General features: G+C 35.6%; 1 protein-coding gene across 2 annotated transcripts; it reads left to right on the top strand.

The window, feature by feature from the left end:
• The first annotated feature begins 3,911 nt into the window (after positions 1-3,911).
• Positions 3,912-20,086, top strand: LOC134820773 (receptor-type tyrosine-protein phosphatase S-like). Of its 2 annotated transcripts, XM_063831362.1 has the most exons (22): positions 3,912-4,020; positions 4,455-4,469; positions 5,561-5,672; positions 6,135-6,337; positions 6,688-6,848; positions 7,084-7,228; positions 7,766-8,095; positions 8,331-8,490; positions 8,787-8,911; positions 12,612-12,784; positions 13,205-13,286; positions 13,544-13,617; positions 14,069-14,176; positions 14,345-14,491; positions 14,640-14,791; positions 16,024-16,309; positions 16,908-17,004; positions 17,170-17,321; positions 17,541-17,720; positions 17,871-18,025; positions 18,132-18,267; positions 18,400-20,037. In XM_063831362.1, exons 1-22 carry the CDS (start codon positions 3,966-3,968, stop codon positions 18,472-18,474), a joined length of 3,123 nt encoding a protein of 1,040 aa, XP_063687432.1. In that variant the 5' UTR covers positions 3,912-3,965; the 3' UTR covers positions 18,475-20,037. The 2 variants fall into 2 exon arrangements, with proteins under 2 accessions (XP_063687432.1, XP_063687433.1); XM_063831363.1 differs by lacking the exon at positions 4,455-4,469 and having other exon boundaries at positions 3,915-4,020; positions 18,400-20,086.
• The last annotated feature ends 260 nt before the right edge of the window (positions 20,087-20,346 follow it).

Genomic DNA, 20,346 nt, shown 5'->3' with positions numbered 1-20,346 from the left:
ATGATCATGATCTTGATCCTGCGAATTAGTTTTATTTGTTAATAGAGCATTTTGGGCTATACTGGTTTTAACAAGTTTGTTATTGGATGTTTATTTATATTTATTTTGATATTATTATTCATTGTAATGACAATACAATTTAAATTTTGTTTTCCTAAAAGTATAGTAAAAGTAAAAGTAAAAGTAAAAATTATGACATAACATCATCACTAATATAATGTCTACAAAGTATCATCACACTACATAGAAAAATTACTATTTCTCCATCAAATTTAAAAGTAATAATTATCAAAAGTTAATCATGAATAAAAACAACATTAAAATATTTAATTTAGTCATACTTCCCAGTGGAGTAAAGATTTATAAAACGTTTCTTTGCTACATAAGGATGAAACCACAGATAATGATCATTGTGTTCCTTTTAAAATTTTGTTCTTCTTTGTTAGTGGTAGTATTATAGGGTTGAAATCAGAGTAGAGTGATTAATCATCATCCCCTCTACACATACCCCTTTTTTTTCTTTTTTTTTAATAAGGTGGTTGATCAGTCATTTGTGTCGATATATCAAGTCAAGATATTCCCCAAAATAATTAAAAGACGATTCCCGATCGAAAACGTTTATGGTAGAAAAAGTTTTGATTGAAATAAATTTTCGTGCACATACAGAATGAATGGTTAATAATTTAATATATATGTAGACTGTTTTTTCTTCTATATTAGTTACTCATATCTCTTGTACAGACTTTTTTACAAGGACATTGACAAATGATACTCACATTAGGCATTCATTATTGCATCTAAATTATTTCACTTGCATTAGGCTTAGAAATTTATTCTCTGGTCAACAGATTTCAAATGTTTAATTAATTTGTAGTATGACAGTAAGGTATATAAGAAGTTATTTAATTTTGCTTGGGCTATTATATTGACTAGGTATTGAGGTTTAATGATGATATGGAATTTGAATTCTATATAAATTTACACTATGTGGTTGGGGCATTTTGCATAGTAAATATGGTTACTACTCATATATATCATATTATTTGATTGGTATTCGATTTCTGATTATTTCTCTAGGAATATGATTATTATATCTCAATTTGGCTTTAGGTAGGGTGCCCCGCTAAAAGAACTGGATTCTTCCAGGAAGCATCCCGTGCACAGAGCTTGGTCTACATATATATTAAATTATTAACCATTCATTCTGTATGTGCACGAAAATTTATTTCAATCAATATGTAGACTAAGGTCTGTGCACGGGATGCTTCCTGGAAGAATCCAGTTCTTTTAGCGGGGCACCCTACCTAAAGCCAAATTGAGATATAATAATCATATTCCTAAGAAATAATCAGAAATCGAATACCAATCAAATAATATGATATATATGAGTAGTAACCATATTTACTATGCAAAATGCCCCAACCACATAGTGTAAATTTATATAGAATTCAAATTCCATATCATCATTAAACCTCAATACCTAGTCAATATAATAGCCCAAGCAAAATTAAATAACTTCTTATATACCTTACTGTCATACTACAAATTAATTAAACATTTGAAATCTGTTGACCAGAGAATAAATTCTAAGCCTAATGCAAGTGAAATAATTTAGATGCAATAATGAATGCCTAATGTGAGTATCATTTGTCAATGTCCTTGTAAAAAAGTCTGTACAAGAGATATGAGTAACTAATATAGAAGAAAAAACAGGAAGTTGTCGTCTGTTGTAAAATAAATAAAATATCTAGAATATAGATTAGAATATAAAATAACATTCAGTCAATGTGTCGTCAATAAACTGTACAATTATCAAATGTTAAAACTGGGTGATACAGTCACCAAAAATAAATACTAAGTATGATAAGTGAATAAATTAAATGTGGTCTATAAAACTACCACTAAGTATAATAGGTCAATAAATTAAAAGTGGTTTATAAAACTACCACTGTGGGAACCCCTTCTCCAGTTAAAACATGTCAGTCATGTGCAAAATCAATCAAAAGTAACTCAAGTTACATAAATAAAAAAAACGTGAAAGAATATTCAAACAATATACACATAATATAGCAATGGCCAATTGGCTGACTATAAGGTCATGGCCCGAACAAACAATTTTTTTAAATAGTCAAGTGATGCTAAAGCAGAGCACAAATGTGTAATAAGTTAATAGATTAAAAAACTGATTCATGTGATGCATTACGCAGAGCACAGATAAAAATACTGATTCAATGATTAAAATTATAGCTGTGAGTGTCAATAAATTACTGTGTCATAAAAAAGGAACGATGTACACGTGATCTGAGATACCAATATCTCAATATCAAAAGGATAGTTACATAAATATCAATTGCAATTTTATGGATAAAATCAATAAAGCTTACTAGTAAAGCCCAAAACAAAGTAACACACCAAACAATGGTTGAGACATAATAAATCCAAGCAGCCTAAGTCGGCAATAATATCATGTGAGTTAATCTGAAACTAGCTACAATTCGTGTAACCAGACAGGTTCTACCAATCCAAAGAGTTAAGTATGTTTTCATTCAGTCAGTAGTAAACATTACTGGGCCACGCGACGCTCAGCCTGTCATTCCGCCGAATCTCTATTCTCTATGATTATGAACATAAATATAATAGCCTGAGGTCCCCAGGTAATAGTAAACAGTGTCTAGCACTGGTCGTCCTAAGAGGTACTCCCCATTTATTACAGGCCTGGGTAAGCCCGCATACATGCCAATGGATAGAGCATTGGCTGTCTAATATAGGGACTAGACTTCCCAGCTAGGCGTGGGTGGGCCCTGTAGAAATACGGATCTTCTTACTTAGCTTGAGGTCATCATTATTTACACATTCACTGCAGATTTGGATTAATTTTGGATCTCTGGAGCAGTTTCGGATCGCCAAGTGTGGAGTTCCCAGATCTTCCAGACGTGACTGGAGACCTTTTTGCCAATAATGTTTTTATCATTAAAAAAACAAAACATTCCTTTCTGAACAATGTTCTCTGAACAATTATCGAATTGAAATGTTTTACCCAATTTTTATTGTAATAAATAGCATCAAATTGAAATTTTGTTTGACTGAAATTATCGTTTGACTGGTAAATCGAGGTTTTCTGTTTATTTGTTAATATGTTAATTTAGTTTTATACTTTACAACAACTTTTTGGGCAACATTTAAGATAATAATCTATTTTTGCGTTTCATTGTGTCTGCCAACAAAATTGTAGTGTAGGTCGGAAAAGGAGGCTCTATCCTGGGACACCAACATTTTTTGGGTTGGCACCTGGGAGAAAGCTACCTTATTCTTTGTATTTTGTCTCAAGTACTAGAGCATCTTTTTTCTTCTCTTTTGTTCACTGTCTCTACTTTTATGTTGCCCAGATTGTTTGGTATGACTGTATTGGATTTTCAGATATAATTAAATCTTTATCATCAGTTACTGTTCTGCAGTAAACTTTTTAAATCATTTTTTATTGTATATTGGAAACTTCACATTGTTTGTATATTTGGAGTCCATAGAATTTCTATGGATTTTTTTAAAGAATTTGTATAGAGTTTTTATAGAATTTTTAATATATCAGGGAATTTCATTTTCATCTATATCTAGTCCTCTGTTAGAAAACCTGCTAATCCTTCTTGGATATCTGCTTGTTAGGTGCATCTGCCTTGTTTAGTCACGTTATATCTTACAGTTTTTATCGCCTGTTTTCTAAACAGTTTCTTGTTCCACCTCGTCTAAGGCAAAGATGCACACTCACGTTAATTTAAGTGTCATTTACAGCTGTGCATAAGGGTTAAATTTAAATTATTTAACCTTTTGGTGCTGTTTAAAAATAACATTAATTTATTATTATTATTATCTTATCAAATTTTTAATTAGGAAGAGACTTGGTAATAAATCACTTTTCTAGCTGCAGAAGTTGTACAATGACTTGATGAAAAGCTGCTTTCCTGTTCAGGATGATGCCTCCGATAATTACATACTTGATCCTTCTACTTATTCCAGGAAGCTTAGGTAATTCATTTTTATTTGACAATCATTTGAAGGCTGTTAATAAACCATTGTTGATAACCCTGCACTGTCAGATCTAACACCCGTGTGTGAACAAATCACAGGACTGATTGTGTACGGTTCTTTAATGCCTTGGATGTGAAATGTGAATGCCTCTTGGCAATGTTCTATGAAATTCCAAGTTTGTAGAATCCAGCTCAATTTATCAGTTTTAAACAGCAATACTCTAAAAATGTCTTTCCTTGAAAGGTACTTGAAAGTACTCTTGCTACCAATTATTTTATAGATCTTCATGATACCTATGATATTATGTCACTAGCAAAATCTTGGTTTATTGACCTGGATTTGTTATTTCAAGCGGCTAATTAATAAATCAATTAATTAATTTTCATATTCATAATGTTGCTATTAACCAAATAACCTAATTTTCCAATCAGTCGTTGCTAATGAACGTGAGTGTTGTGAAAGGATAAGTTTGCTGCACTTAAGTGTGCCCATGTTTTTCTTCTTTCATATTTTTCTTATTTTCTTGGGAGATTTTTCTGCTGCACTTACCAATCTCGTACTCATAGATACAATACCAACCTTTTTCCTACGAAAGGCAGACTCAACAAATTCACATTTTAGCCAGTTTTGGCAACTATCCAGTACAGTTTGGTTGCTTTTGAGTGGTGTGAAGTGTGTCAGTGTTCCAATACCATCAATGCCATACATATTTAGATCTGCCAAATCTGTCAATAGTCAATAGACTCTGCAAGAAACCTGGTGTGCCTATTTGCTAAGATTTTGAGACTTGTGTTCAGTCTTTATATGCACTTCTGGTATATTTACAAAGGAGCAGGTACACATCTACACATTTGATATCAGTAAGAAGGGTCTTCAAGCCGGTGGTTGCAGATTCATGGTCGGAGCTGTAAACCAATGCTTTCTGTGCTGTATTTTCTGCTGTTGCAGTGTACTTTTCCCCCTTTCAATCATAACCGATCTTATACTTATGGTTGTCTTGCATGTTATTCTGGAGTGTGTTACCACAAGTGTGATTATTGAGCATTGTTTTTTAGAGTATTGAACGAGCTGTAATATTCTAAAAAACTTTTGGGGTTCTCTTTAAATTTCTATTGTGTTATGTTTGTACAATAGGTATTATTATAATATACATTATACTCGATATATACTAGTAGAAATTTAAAAATAACTTTAAATCATGATATTTAATATTGAATACTTTGTTTGTTCCAAAATGGTTTCCATTTACAAATTTCTCGATAACGGGCTCAGATTATACAGATTATTCCTTATCTTTGAAAAAATCTCTTATCCTATAATTTGTGGGAAATTTTCTATTGAAAATAATTTTGGGGCTTACTTAGTATCGAAAAAAAAAAAATTTTGTTAAAAGGGAAAGTAAATTTCTCATACAAGCTAATAGGGGTACTAGAACATAACATAGGACTTGAGTTTTCACAGATAATCTCAACAAAAAAGTAATATTATATAGTTATATTATATAGTAATATTATTAAGTAATATTATCATATTTCAGCTACACAGTGTCTGGAAATCTCATTAGATCCCAGTGACAGGGAAATTCACTGGAAGACCAATGTAACACTTCATTGCAAATGCACTTGTAAAACCTCCTGCTTTGATAAAAGGTAACTCCTGGCAATAAGCCAGTTTTACTATAATCGTGTTAAAGTATGACTCATGAGATTTTCTAGGAGCGGAAATTTTATTACATTTATATAACAACCTGATTTGTAAATAACTTGATAAATAACTTGATTTATAAATCAATAGTGTACTAGACACCTGTCTGAAGGAATTGATTCAAGCCCTTGTTTTAATTATAACATAAAACTTGACCGGTACCGCTCCTCCATTCTTTTACGTAATAGCGATTATGTTATGTGCTTATTAAGTTAGTATATTGATATTAAACATCTAACTGCACATTCTAGTGTGATCATGTGAATGCTACTTCCGAAAACGTGCAGAAAAAATGAACGTTTCACTTGGCAGATATTAATATTCAAATAACAAAAAATGAGAAATATTTTTATGAAGGAGCAAATATATTTATTATGTTGCTACTTGCTCATTCGTATATATCTCAGAACAGACGACTATCGACTGATGGAAATATTCCTGCTCCTGCCCAGCGGGAAGCAGGAGTTTGTGGGAGAAGCTACAAACGATCACGGAAATGGCTCGTATGTTATAGTGCCCAATGAAAACGCTACGATCCAGAACACAATGCAATATCAATGCATGGTCTCTCGTGTTGGAGTTACTAAGAAAGTCAATTTTACTGTTATAGGTAATTATAAACATTTGTTGAGATGATCGTTATTAGGTTTGAAGGGGTGGGGCCGGGCAGTCAGGCCATGCGGAAGGGGGAAGTTTTTATCTCATAAAAGAACAATGCTCTTAATTTATCGAAGCTCCCTTCATACATATGATATCTTCCGCCTTGTCCAGAATAAACTACATAGTATAGGAACCAAATTACTCAACCTATTTCTGTTGTAAAATCAACCTGTTGAACATTCTATATATATACGGAAACCCAAATCCTTGAAAAAATAGGGTTCTGTAAATACTTCGTATTTATTCAATGTAAAATTATGTTTCATATTTCATTATAGTTACATGATGATCCGTTTTCAGAGCCTCCCCCAATCATTGCAAACTTCAACATTTCGTCGGAGGGAAACTACTCAGTGTCCTCCAGAGCTGTAAACCTAACCTGGTCTGTACCGAGCTTCTACCCGACAACAACTCATCTCACTGTGGAAATAATGGACACCTACAAGGGGGGCAAAGAAATAGTTAGTGCTCTTTTGCTATATTAAATAGTCATATATAATATACCTTATATAATTTTGTCGGAAATAAATCGCAACAAAGCGATTCCAACGGGATATGGTCAGGACAGTTCCCAGAAATCATCTCAGAGAGTTCTCAACATTTCTGACGTCACAATTACCACTTACCTGCAATGATCATGACTTTAAATGGCTAAAGTTTGAGTGATTACATGTACAGTAATTATCAAATTTTCAGAAACCTACAGAGTCTCCGACACAAACCGAGATGAGAGTAGACGGTCTGGCTCCGAACAGGAGGTACAAGTTTACAATAACCAACTACAATAAGATAGGGACCCGGGGCTCTTCCCTCCCTGTGGCAGTGGTTACTAATGAGGACGGTGAGTTACCACGGTTACGGTTACTAATTGAGTAACCTTAGTAAATAGTTATAGTAACAATAGGAATATTTAAAACGTATTATTATGGCAACAAACAATCACCGCTGTGTACTGGTACTGGTGTACAGTAGACATGCCTACTCGGTTCCATTTCCACCAGTGTGTTAGTGTTCTCATCTTAAGTGACACTTGCAGCTACGTAGTAAAGTGTAGTAGCCAAACATAAAAATGAGGAACAAACTATTGTAATACAACATTCCATTATGTGTAGATCTTTGGGAATGGAATTTAAACCATTTATCGAGAATAACATAATCTATGATAATAGATAAAATAAATATATAAATTCTTGTATTCATATCACATTAGTCGACATTAAAAACATTCCTATGACATCTATATACAGTGTATTTAAGTGTGACTTGATATTATATGGTATTATCAAAATTATGGACTTTTACATTTTTCAGAACAATAGAACAATAAAGAAAATTCTAAAATTATGTAATATACAAAATAAATCAAAATCCTTTTCAGTTCCGGACGGGCGACCTCAGAACTTGAGAATAGAAAGTCTGTCTCCAGAGGAACTAATGATAAGCTGGCAGCCGCCTTCAGAAGACAAACAAAACGGCATTATAACAGAATACGAAACAACATGCATCTACCAGTGTGAGGGAAACTGTGATGACGAGGAGGCGGGGGAGGAGGTTCCCATCCACTCTATAAGCACTAGCGAGCTCTTCTGGAAATTAGGTGCTCTTAAAGAGGACTCCCTTTACTCGTGTGAATCACGTGCTTACACGGCTGTGGGACCCGGTCCTAAAACTAACCCTAATGTGGGCCGTACTCAGCAGAAACCTGTCAGTAAGTTACAATTTAAAGTATTTAATTAAAGTATTTAACAGTTATTATTATAATATCTTAATATCTTAGAATTAACGTGGTGTCTTGACAAGATATAAGAGTTGGTTGGATAGTGTTTATGTGAGACCCACCAGCTGACATATGGATCCTACCCAATGTTAGCGCAGCTCTGTTGACTGTTGTATAATTCTTCTCCTTTTTATTGAGCAACTTAACCTAACATTTGTTATTTCAGCGACCCAAGTCCCCACGACCCCAGGCCCTGTTCCAACTCCCACCAGAGAAACCTCCGCAGTAACGGGCCAGTCCCAGATGCCGGCCATGGCTATAGGCACTGTCATAGGGGTCGTAGTGGTAGCGCTAGCAGCTGTATTCATTTATATCAACAGACAAAGGTCAGATATTTTACCATGTAAAGGGTGGGTCGTGTCACGTGGGGGATTAATGATTAATAACCGAGAATTAGGATGACAATAAGTAACCTGGTCATGGTTGGTGGTAATCTGTGCGATTAGATAATTATTATACATATTTTGTATGAATATTCAAAATTTAAGCCTGCTTAGTGTCCTGCCTCACATTACTACAAGGACAGTTTATCTCTAAACTCCACCGCCTCCCTAACTACACCACCAGGAGTTAACACACCCTATTATCCAGGATATTAAAGACAAACCACCTTATTTTCCAGGATATTTAAGACAACACACGATATTCTGAAGTCGGAGGACGAACCTATGGACTCACCACGCCATGGCAACTACGACAAGAATTTACAAGTTGCTGTAGCAGGACTACAGGATCCAATGGAAGAAAGTAAGCAGCATTATTAATTATCCAGATTAGGGCGTGGCTTTTCTTTATAAAGGTAATTAAGTTATTAATTAGGTAATTAAGTTATTATCATGCTTAACCTGTGTCGTGTGATAAGTGAGGATATTTAAAAATAAGAGATCAGATTGTCATCATACCTACCGCGATTGTCATCAATACTATTGTACTATTGTACTATATTTAGTACTCGACGAGAGATCGCATGTAGTTTTAAATTTAACGTGGTAGATCTGATTGTTCTCGCATTCATATCCTGGAACTGTAGTAATATACAGCGTCATTACACACACACTTTCCTTGCTGTACACTGTCCCTACTGTACATGCCTAATACAATTACAGTTTATCCTTTCTCACAACTTGGCAAGCTGTCCCTGCAACTGTAATAGTCTAGGTGTGAAGTTGAGTGAGATTTGGACAATAACTAAATGGACATCTTCAACAAGACGTTGTCTCACGTTTTGACTGCCACATGCTCGAATTTTGATTGCCAAACCATGTGATAGTTATTACTCGGCCAATTTTAAACCAATTGCCACAAAAATTTGTAGTTTGGTCAACAAGGATACAATAATCACTCATTCATCAACATGAAACAGCTAAATTTGTTATTTGTACACTTTATGATAAGAATATCACAGGGAAAGTTGTTTATGGCTGTGTAAAATCGAATTTACATGATTTGAGTGAGTTATCGTGATAGATGTGACCGTCAAACCTTTCTGAAGCATGTGGGTGTTATATGTACCGCGATTAATGGTTAAATATACGAAATATGGTACGATTATCACACATCACTTAGGGTAGGCTATAATGACAACCAGTGAGGACTATGTTGATGTTTTGAATGCTATTCAAGGTGCTTTAGGCTGTAAAATAATGTTGTAATGATTGACATTCAATAAATGACCTGTAAATGATACAAATATCACATTAAATTCAATATTTTTCACGAATCAATGTCAATAATGTGCGAATGTTGTTTTTGAAGATCAATTCATCCAATATTATTAAACATAGTCAATAAGTAATAGGCATTTCATTAAATAAGCACTTTTCAGATACAAATATCACTTGATTAAAAAAAATTTTAAAAAATTAAAAATTATTTAAATTGAAATTGTGATATTCGTATCCTATTTTGGTTCCTAGATGTGCTGTGTAAGATATTCAGGGAGTAATAATGTTTATTGTACATGTATCAAAAAGAATCTCGTTCTATAGACCCATATTGATACATTTATCACGAATGTTACACTTGTAAAATTTGGTTCACAAAAAATGTGATATTTGTATCCTTCAAGTGGTTGGAACAATTTTTCATCCTTGTATCCATACTGAGTTACCATTATTGTAGGTGTGAATGAAGTTTCATCTTTATTAATGAATTATGTACCCTTCAAACAGCCACCCAGAGAACTGGACCCGAAAAATAGCTATATTTCGTTGTTTTAAAATACAATGTGATAATTGTAGTACATCTAACGGGAGGTTGATTTTTGTATCATACTTTTCACTAATTCTGTTTGGAATTGCCTCTGGTACAGTTTGAGTTCAAAGAAACAGAAAAAAGAGTTCAAGGGGATTCAATAATCACATCATAAAACGGACAATTTTGAAACGAAAATGAGTGATATTTGTATCATAATGAGCCTAAATAACGATTTCCTTTTGTACACTGCTTCCTTAGGAGACAGGCATCATGTTACGAAATTTTCATAAAAAACTGATAACATTCGGTCTCTCCAGACCCATTTGTATCATTATCACATCTCAGAAAATGTGATATTTGTATCATTGGACTTTAACGTGGTCTAGCTCTGTCAATTTATGTGATAGCATGATTTTGATTTCATAGTCATAAAGCTATGAAAATTCTGCAACCAATCAATCGAGTCTATCATAGCCAATAGACTATATAAGACTCTAAAAATCAATTTAGAAAAAGTCAAAACGTGAGACAACGTCTTGTTGAAGGTGTCCAAATGGTGCGTACTCAAGTACGTACTGTAGTACATACTCCAGTACTTGTTTCATCTAAACGGTACATTCCACAATATCCAATACGTAATGCAGTTTGCCTATCTTACCCCTATTAAGTAGTACCCGTAAAGAAGATGATATCTTATTACAATATTCTGCTTCAAGTTTGATAAAAACAATCTACTTGACTCATATAGATTGTAGGGCCGAAGGATCTCCTAATTGGAAATGTGTTCAGAATTAGATCTGAACACCCGTCCTCAATATTGTATCCAGGCTAGGTTTTAGTGTAAACACGGGTGGAACCTGGTCTTTACCAGCTGGTATTTACTAATTATGGTTTAGAGTTGTGTTAGAGAGTCCTGTGTGATGTATGTTCTCATGCCATCAAGACAGCATGGAATCATCAGGAGGGTGTCTTGTTCTGTGAGATTACATAATAACTCACATTACATCACGGCGTAGTGGATTACGGGTTAGTAAGACCGGAATACAACGGTGTATGTACTCGGGTACTAATATAATCCTAATTAACAGTACATATTATTCGGGTTGTCTAGTACGTAACACAGTACGTAACAGTACGTAACAGTACGTAACACAGTACATACTCGATAATGTGTGGTTAGCGTTTTAGGTGTTTTGCAAATAATAACATATCGTGTTATCTGTATTTTCGTTCATACAGTATTTTGTGTAATCTTCTGATTGTTTTTATGCGTACATCGTGACACAAAATAAATTAGAAAAATAGTGAATAAACTTGCCTGCCAAACCTCAAGACTGTCGAATGCTCAGCTCTTCTACTTCCGATATAAATTTAGGCTTATAATGTGATCGTAACCAACGTTTCTGCAACTTTTCCCGCTTTCTTTAAAGGGGCCCCAAACTTTACACCATATGCAACCCAAATATTGCACCAGAAAGACCCCGATATACATCAGATTTTTTGCAAGATCATTAGTAGATTAATAAATTCACGAGCTACCCTAGCTTGACGTAAATGAATGGAGCGACCCCGTCAAGCTAGTAGTTGAGGTAAATGAATTGGCCGCTGCCCGCTATATCCAGCTAGTAATGCTGGTGGAGAAGATAACTAGCCGCCATTTCTCTGTGACGTGTATCGCAACAAGTTCTGTGTAGTATAAAATAACGTGTAAGTATAATGCCTGTTATTAGAGAACATGTTTATGAGTGATTAAAGGCTCATTAAACTGACAGATTACTCTCCTCCAATTAAAACCTCGCTAATCTGTCACGTGGGTAGGTGGGAGCCTTTTTGTTGGCTATTTCTCCGAGTGTAGTTTTCTCAGAAGGTGTGGAAGATAAAAAGTGTTGACATTTCAAATCAAAGTTGAAAAGCAGCGGTTTAGGTACTGAGTTCTCTTGTGTGTAGGTTATATATTTCTACAAACTTACTGACTTATATGGTTTGTTTTGTCTTGAATCACAAGTCCAAATTTGTGGCACGTAAATAGCACATATGCGGCAGGTAAACGGTACAGACAGGGCACAGATAAGGCACTGCCATCCTTATTCACTCCATCGTTTATCATCAAGTCACTTGATTGAAGTGTACTAAAATTGCCTTGATGTGTGCAATATAGCTATAGCTACCTAATATCAGGTGACTGTGTGTAACTACAGCTACCTATTTCCTAGCAATATATACACTACACAATATAGCTACTTAATTTCAGGTAAATGTAGCAGCAACATCTCAAAGTTAGAAGCGCCCCCTAACCCTGGCTACAAGGGACCCACCCCTAACTCTGTTATCTCCGCTAAACCTCCCATTCCTAATGTGGACTTCCCAAACCATGTGGAACAGCTGCACGCTATTGGAAACGTTGGCTTCAACAGAGAGTATAATGTAAGTAATACTAAGTGTAAGTAACACTAAGTGTAAGTAATGCTGTATACTAAGTGTAAGTAATGCTTAGTTTAAGTAATACTAAGTGTAAGTAATGCTAAGTGTAAGTAATACTAAGTGTAAGTAATACTAAGTGTAAGTAATACTAAGTGTAAGTAATGCTAAGTGTAAGTAATACTAAGTGTAAGTTATACTGTGCAATGTGAGAAACACGCCCTGAAACTAATGACTGGTTATGGTAGTAGTATTTCTTTCTTTGTTTCCGAGTGTAACTACCCTGCCCAGTAAGGTGCCTGGAATTTGTATTACATTCTTTAACTGCTTGTTTTGCCTTCTGATAACTTATCAATTCAACTCATTAAATTGATAGGACAAAGATATATTGTTTATTTTACCATGGTAACATAACTATACTCTCAGTCAGTCAACCCTGGAGGGGGTTGGAGTTGTGAGGTCGGAGCAAATAACAAGAATAAAAACAGATATTACAACGTTAAGTGCTGTAAGTGATAGGTTTTAACTCTCTGGTTTCTTTTTTAGATAAATAAAAGTAAGAAATTTGTATACATTATAAGAGAGGTCACCCTCATTTTTTCTTGAAATTTGATATTAAGAAAACATTCGATCCACTAACTTATAGTAACTAACCAGTCACTTCATTTCTTGAGAAGAAATAATGCAACATAGCGCTCCCCCTCGTTAGTAGTGTTAGTAATTATAATTATTAATGATTAGTATAATTAATGTATGTTTATTCAGTTGATCACACGAGAGTGAAGCTAACAACAGTGGTCGGAGGAGAGACTGATTTTATTAACGCTAACTTTGTCGACGTGAGTACAATGTACTGGGTACCTAGCTTTTATCTTAATTAATTATCTTAATGTAAGATCAGACTTAATCACACTTAATCAGCCAAAAGTAAGATGGTGCTACTCACAGGACGGGAAAGTGTTAATTCTTTATTTAAATTATAATTACAATGGATAGTGCTAGTTAACAATGCTACATTTAAATTAACACTGACAGATTTACATATTGTAGTAATCCTGAGAGGTTTGTGTCATGTTAGTGATGAGGAGGCCATAGTAAGAACTGCTCGTGCGCCAGCTTTAACACTTACATAGTTACATAACAACTATCAGTTACCATGGTAACCATAACAGTTTCTATGGTAACCATGACCAGGAGGGTTTGTGCCAGAACACCCACGTGACCAAAAAAGCAGAAGTAAATTAGTTTCTCCGACCGTGTTTTCTTATCTGTAACATGTTTACTTTTCAGGGCTACAATAAAAAGGGCGCATATATCGCTACACAAGGTCCTCTTCCTAACACGTGTCTAGATTTCTGGCGCATGGTCTGGGAACAGAAATCATCAACAATTGTCATGGTGAGATTGTCACTTACTAATCCATTCGCACTAATCTATTTATTCAATTTATTTGTTAGATATTGCTTACCTCCAAGTCAGGAACCGTTCAATCTTATTGTTGAGTAGTCTTATCTTTTGTAGTAGTAGATATTCGATTATAAAATAGCTGGAATGTTGTTTATTCAGGTAACGAACCTAGTGGAGCTAGCCCGGGTGAAATGTCACCAGTATTACCCTGAGAGTGGGTCTCTTACATTTGGACCCGTTACAATTACTCTTCTGGAAAGCATTCCCCTTGCAGACTTTACAATACGCTCTCTTAAACTGGAGATGGTAAGTAACTATTCCCTCGAATAATTTGCAATACGCTAAAACTGGAGAGATAAGATCACGAGATAGATCATGCGCTGCATCGCACAGCTTGTGTTTATGTTTAACCAACAAAATCTTTATAAATCTACTTGACACAGAGTTATTACAGGCAGGAGAAGATCCTCACATTATCAAACATTTCCACTTTACTTCCTGGCCGGACCACGGCGTTCCTTCCTTTTCAAACGCTATTCTCTCTTTTGTCAGACACGTTAAAAACGTGAAGTCAGTGGACTGTGGACCCATAGTGGTTCACTGCAGGTTGGTGCCGCGCAGAGCGAGCGCTGAAAAGCTTTGCTTTGTATGAATATGTAATTTAGATGTAACGAAAGTAGATGTTTTCGTTTCTTTGATATGCATAGCGCGCACTGTGCCATCTGACAATGAACATGCAGCGATTGACCTGGATCAATAGAATGAAAATAACTGGCTACATCCAGCGATGACCATTTCTATTCATTTTTCTCTCTGTAAATGAAAAAGTGGCATATTTCTGGAATTGAAGCGATTTCAAATTTAATTTGGCGATTTCTTAGTACATTATGAAATCCATCAAATACGGGCGTCGACTTCGTATGTCGTAGCAGGCTAAAAATAAGTCGCATAATCGTATTAAAGAAGGATATCAGGTATCAAACTGTTTACAAACACTAAATAGCCGTACCAGGGCACTGGTTTTTAAAAACAGTATCAAATAGGCCTTCCAATTTACTCTGACTAATTCGCCGTCCGCCGAGAAAACGATTCTTCTAATTTACCGAGTTTTGGCTACAGTGACGTAACGGGTGGAAAATTACCCGAATCTGCAGCAGAATAAATGGCTGCCAGACTTTGGGGCCGAAGTGATATGATCCACCATATACGTCATCAAGTAATTAACATGCAAGCTTGAAGCTTGTGGCGTATAATTAGTGATGTGATCCATGGATTGAATATAATTGACCTAGAAATGGGCTAGATCTGGGGTAAAGTTCATATGACAACTCTACGAGTTGAGCAGTCAGATCATGTTTACTTCTTAATGAACAGCTATGTTGTACAGAATTGACATGTGAACTCTACCCAGTATCTAGCCTATTTCTGGGCCAATTAAATTCTACAGATGGATCACATCACTAATTATACGTCACTAATTGGTGACGTGATCTGACTCCTCTTTGGGGGCCGGATCAGTTTTCGGCCCCAAAGTCTCCCAGTGGAATAAATCATATCATGATTCTGCCCTCCTCACAGTTCGATAGACGCAGAAATTAAAATCAAATTGTTGCCTAAATCTGCACCAAGAGCGAAGACACAAAATTTCTTGAGGATGGCGAATTGTTACGTCACTGCTAAGCTATATACTCAGTCAACAATTTCTCTGAAATTCTATTCCCCGAGGAATAGTGTATCATCGGTCTCCACTTACCCACTCTATAACGCATCTTTTATACTGCTATATCCACAAACTTGTTAATACGTGAAATTTGATTAATTATCTTCATACATTTCAGTGCTGGCGTAGGGCGAACTGGAACCTTCATGGCAATAGACTCAATGTTGGACATGTCAGAGAAGGAGCACTGTGTTGATATATTCGGTTATGTAACCCTGATGAGAACATGTCGTCCTAGCATGGTTCAGACCCAGGACCAGTATATCTTCATACACGACGCTATCCTGGAAGCGCTCACGTGCGGGGTGACGGAAGTGCGCGCACGGGACCTGCCCAATCACTTTCAGTGGCTACTCGACACCGACACCTTCACCAACAACGTCCGATTAGATGACGAATTCGATGTAGGTCCTAGTATTTTATTAATAGTGGAAATTAAATTCTGATATCTTTGCTGAACCAATTGGGTTGAATACTTCAAGATAAGAATTCCTGAGCACATTACCCACAGGAAAATGTTGTATCACGTCGTGACCCCCACGGTCGTTTCACTGACACTATGGTGTAGTAGAGCTTTTACGATACAGGGGGAGCCGCGCACTCGTGCGCGGCGGGTCATACAACGTATGACAAGGAAAATGCTCATGGACCGGACAGTTTCTGGGTGTAAATTTGGTATCGGTGATAGTGGAATATTTTGTTGTCAAAGATGTGCGAGGAAAATAACCGAAAATTAGCGTAATTAGACCAAATTACTGTCAGCACTTAGTCGTTTGAAAGGTTTCATTTGTGCTCAGCGAGCAATTTGTTGGACTAAATGATGGTTATCAGTACTATTGATAGCCATATTAATATTAACTGCATTGACAGCATCCGCCTTTCCCATATTTACAACAAAATTTTTTACAAGAGTTCTTACTGGTGGTATACTGTATTTTTTGAGATTATATCAATATATTCTATAATGTCTAATTAGCGTATTTAATCATGATGATTTTTCAGCGTTTAGGATACAATATCAGAGATTTGTCTCACCAGATGACAACAGCGCAAATGGACCAGAACGCTTCTAAAAACAGAAATAGGATGTTCATTCCATGTTAGTCTTGAATAAACGATATTTATTTACATTTTTACATTTTTGTCTATTTACACCCACAATTCTATAAAATTAAACATTGATATTAGTTCAAAACTGATGATTTGGAATTTGTTTGATGCCCTGAACAAGTAACTCTACAGTAACTATGATAACTACTCTCAGACGACCAGTGCCGAGTGTGGCTGTTCCCTTTACCCAAACAGCCCTACAGTAACTACATAAACGCTAGCTATATTGACGGGTTCAGGACACGAAAAGCTTACATTGCAACGCAATCACCCTTACCTCAAACTGTAGCGGACTACTGGCGCATGGTAGGTTATTTTCCAGTCAAAAAGTCAATGATAATAGGAATGGTGTGGAACATTAATTTGTCTTGAAGGAAGGTTCCGATTTTCCGTCTTCTAGTCAAACTTTACCAATATAAGATTACGCATTTCCATGGCAGAGTTTATGTGACACAAAGAAACGCTATAAGATTGGTAATGAAAATTAAGGAGTGTGGCAACCTTTTAACACACATCTGATTGCAGGTATGGGAGCTACATTCCCTTACCACGGTAATGTTAAACAGAGAGGACGAGAGTGAGCCCTACGAGGCTTACTTCCCTCTCAGTGGGTCAGCAGAATTCGGCAACATAAGAGTCGAGTTTATCAGACAGGAGGACCACCGAGATTACAGCGTTACTGTCCTCAGAGTATACAACAAAGAGGTAACCAGTAGTGAAGCAGTTACCAGCTGTTACTTGATGCTTTAACTTATCAGACACCAGTTGTTGCTAGTAGTATCTAGTTTTAACTAGTATACATGAGGGGTGAAAATAGTTTTGTTAATTGACATTAGATGATCTAATTATTTTCAGGAGGGTTTGAACCGAACAATTTCACATTTCCAATTTTTCTCGTGGCCTGAAGACTCGCCGCCCACTAGCCGCTCCACCTTGTTGGAGATGATAACGAGACTAAACAAGTGCCAGCAGGCTTGTGGGAACAAATATCCTGTAGTGGTACACTGCGAGTAAGTAATCAACACTACTCTCTTTTAAGAATATCTACACGAAAAAAACATTCATTTAGCACTTTGATTATCCAATATTAAAATGTAATTTTTATTTTATTCTCAGTTACGGAATGGGCCGTGCAGGAGCGTTCTTAGCGCTGTGTATTTGTTTAGAACGAATGAAAGTTGAGAATGTGGTTGATGTGTTCCAAACTGTCCGAACTATGAGATCTCAGCGACCGGTCATGGTCAACACAACTGTTAGTACCCTTGCCCCCCCCCCCCCCCCCCCCCCCCCACTGTTGTTGATACTACTTTAACTTTCGTTATTACACTAACCTTCTCTATGCATTTGTTAGGTCTACATATTTTGTAACAGTGTAATTTTTCAGATGCTGTACCGTTTCATTTTTAACTGCCTTGTTGAATACCTGCAAACATTAGACCTCTACGCGAACATTAAATGAGAACCCAACATCTCTCCAATCTACAATCTACATGTTCAAATCAAGTTCTAAGTATAAGCCTCGTAAGAATAATTAATTATTTAATTGATTTATCATTTAATTAATCGTTGGCTTGTCAGACTTACCCTAAAATATCAGAGAAATACAGTTTTATTATATATAGTAGTGTTATATAGAGAAATTAGTTACAGTTTTATCATAAAATATAGTAGTGTTCTATAGTGAAATAAGTTACAGTTTTATTGAAAGTCAACACTTCAGATATTGCGATCGGTAAAATAAGTGACGATTTTGGTAAATGAAAACTTGATTTTTTAATTAATTTTTGATTTATATACTATTCATATGCTATTTGATATAACCCTCGCATTAAGCCTGAAGTGGATTACTTGTTTTATCATATGTATGGCGTGAAAATGTTTTTATTTAAATTATTGTCGAAATGAAGAGTAGAACTTTATTTATATGAAATTTGGCTGCCAGAGGCAGAGTCGATAAACAAAAGGTAAGAGCGTTATAGGTAGTGCTAATTTATGGTGTAAGTCAGATAATTTCATTTGTATAAAAATTTGCTTCAGTGAAATTAGATACTTCATCCAGTCAATTGATTAGAAATTGAAAACCCGTTAAAACATAAGCACGATATGCGCCACGATTCACAGAACCACGGGTTTTAAAATTACATAAAATTTTAGGGGTTGAACTACCCCAAAAACTGGCTTTATTAAAACTAGGGTATAGCACATACTGTGCTGAATTTCTACTGTCAGGATTTTACAAGCGTACAACAATTGTAGATATGGGGTTTAATATGATCAAATTTGAGCGTGTTTTATGTAGTGTTCCAAAAAAGGGGACAGATTGCACTGTTCTAGTATTGCAGTAAGTTAATTCAATCGCTCTTACTTTTTGTAAAAATGAAGACCACAGTCTTTGTCCGTATACTATAGTTATTAAAGAATTGGGGGTCGGCAGGGAGGGGTCAGAAATAACCCAGGTACCACCATATTGAGGTACATCCCCCTCCTTTACTAATAATGTTCCCTTCCCCACCCCCGGTAAGAATTTTGTGAAACCGCCTTCCCGTCCCTGAAAAACTAAGAATGTTAAAGTTCTCCCTCCCTGAAACATCGTCCCGTTGATCTTGTTTCATGCTTAACATTATATTGCTGTTAATTGTTGTAGTACACTACTGCTACTACTGTGAATTATTGTTTTGTAAATTTTATACTAACGGAATGCAGCGATAAACTTTTTTCAGGAAATTTTATTTTTTAAACACTTCTGACAATTCATAATTTTCCTTCTGAAGTAACTTCCTGGGTAAATTATTTGTAAACGTAGAATCACTCATTTTTATGGGTTGCTTTATTTTAAATGATCATACAACTGCACGGAGGCCTTGTTTTATTCGATCCATTATTTTTATTACAAATATTTGGAATTTTCGAATAATACCCGCCTTACCATGTTTTCCATAGTTGTACCTAGAAGTAGAATTTAAGAGGCTGCACTTCACGCCTTAAAACCGTCTATTGTGATACTGTATTGTGTTTGCTTTTTAAAAAGTGGTTTTACTTAGCGTTGTAACGAATACACAGAACTTATCAGTAAAATAAAACCAACTAATTCAGCTTTTGATTTAGTCTCTCCGTGTATATTTAATTCGTCGCTTGAACATCGCGATAACGACGTGTTGAAAAGAAGACTAAACAATGATATGATATTTGAAATCACTTCCAAAATATGTAACACCGAGCACGGTTATAGGTGTATTGTGATAGCTTGCTGCACTCTGTGTAGCCTTGCCCAGTTGCTCTAACCAGAGCCCTCTCGCTTGCAGCAGCGGGCGACCGCAGTACGCGTATACTG

This window comes from Bolinopsis microptera, chromosome 9 (genome assembly GCF_026151205.1).
Source record: "Bolinopsis microptera isolate Bmic1 chromosome 9, MBARI_Bmic_1.0, whole genome shotgun sequence".
NCBI classification, from domain to species: Eukaryota; Metazoa; Ctenophora; class Tentaculata; order Lobata; family Bolinopsidae; genus Bolinopsis; species Bolinopsis microptera.
The sequence above is the reverse complement of the archived record's forward strand: the minus strand, read 5'-3'. Positions and strand labels throughout refer to the sequence as shown.

Bases quoted from the DNA above. Each gene is read 5' to 3' on its own strand.
- LOC134820773 (XM_063831362.1), top strand. From the start codon at position 3,966: ATGATGCCTCCGATAATTACATACTTGATCCTTCTACTTATTCCAGGA. The intron at 6,338-6,687 runs GTAATTATAAAC...ATCCGTTTTCAG, and splicing joins AGTCAATTTTACTGTTATAG to AGCCTCCCCCAATCATTGCA. The intron at 7,229-7,765 runs GTGAGTTACCAC...AATCCTTTTCAG, and splicing joins AGTGGTTACTAATGAGGACG to TTCCGGACGGGCGACCTCAG.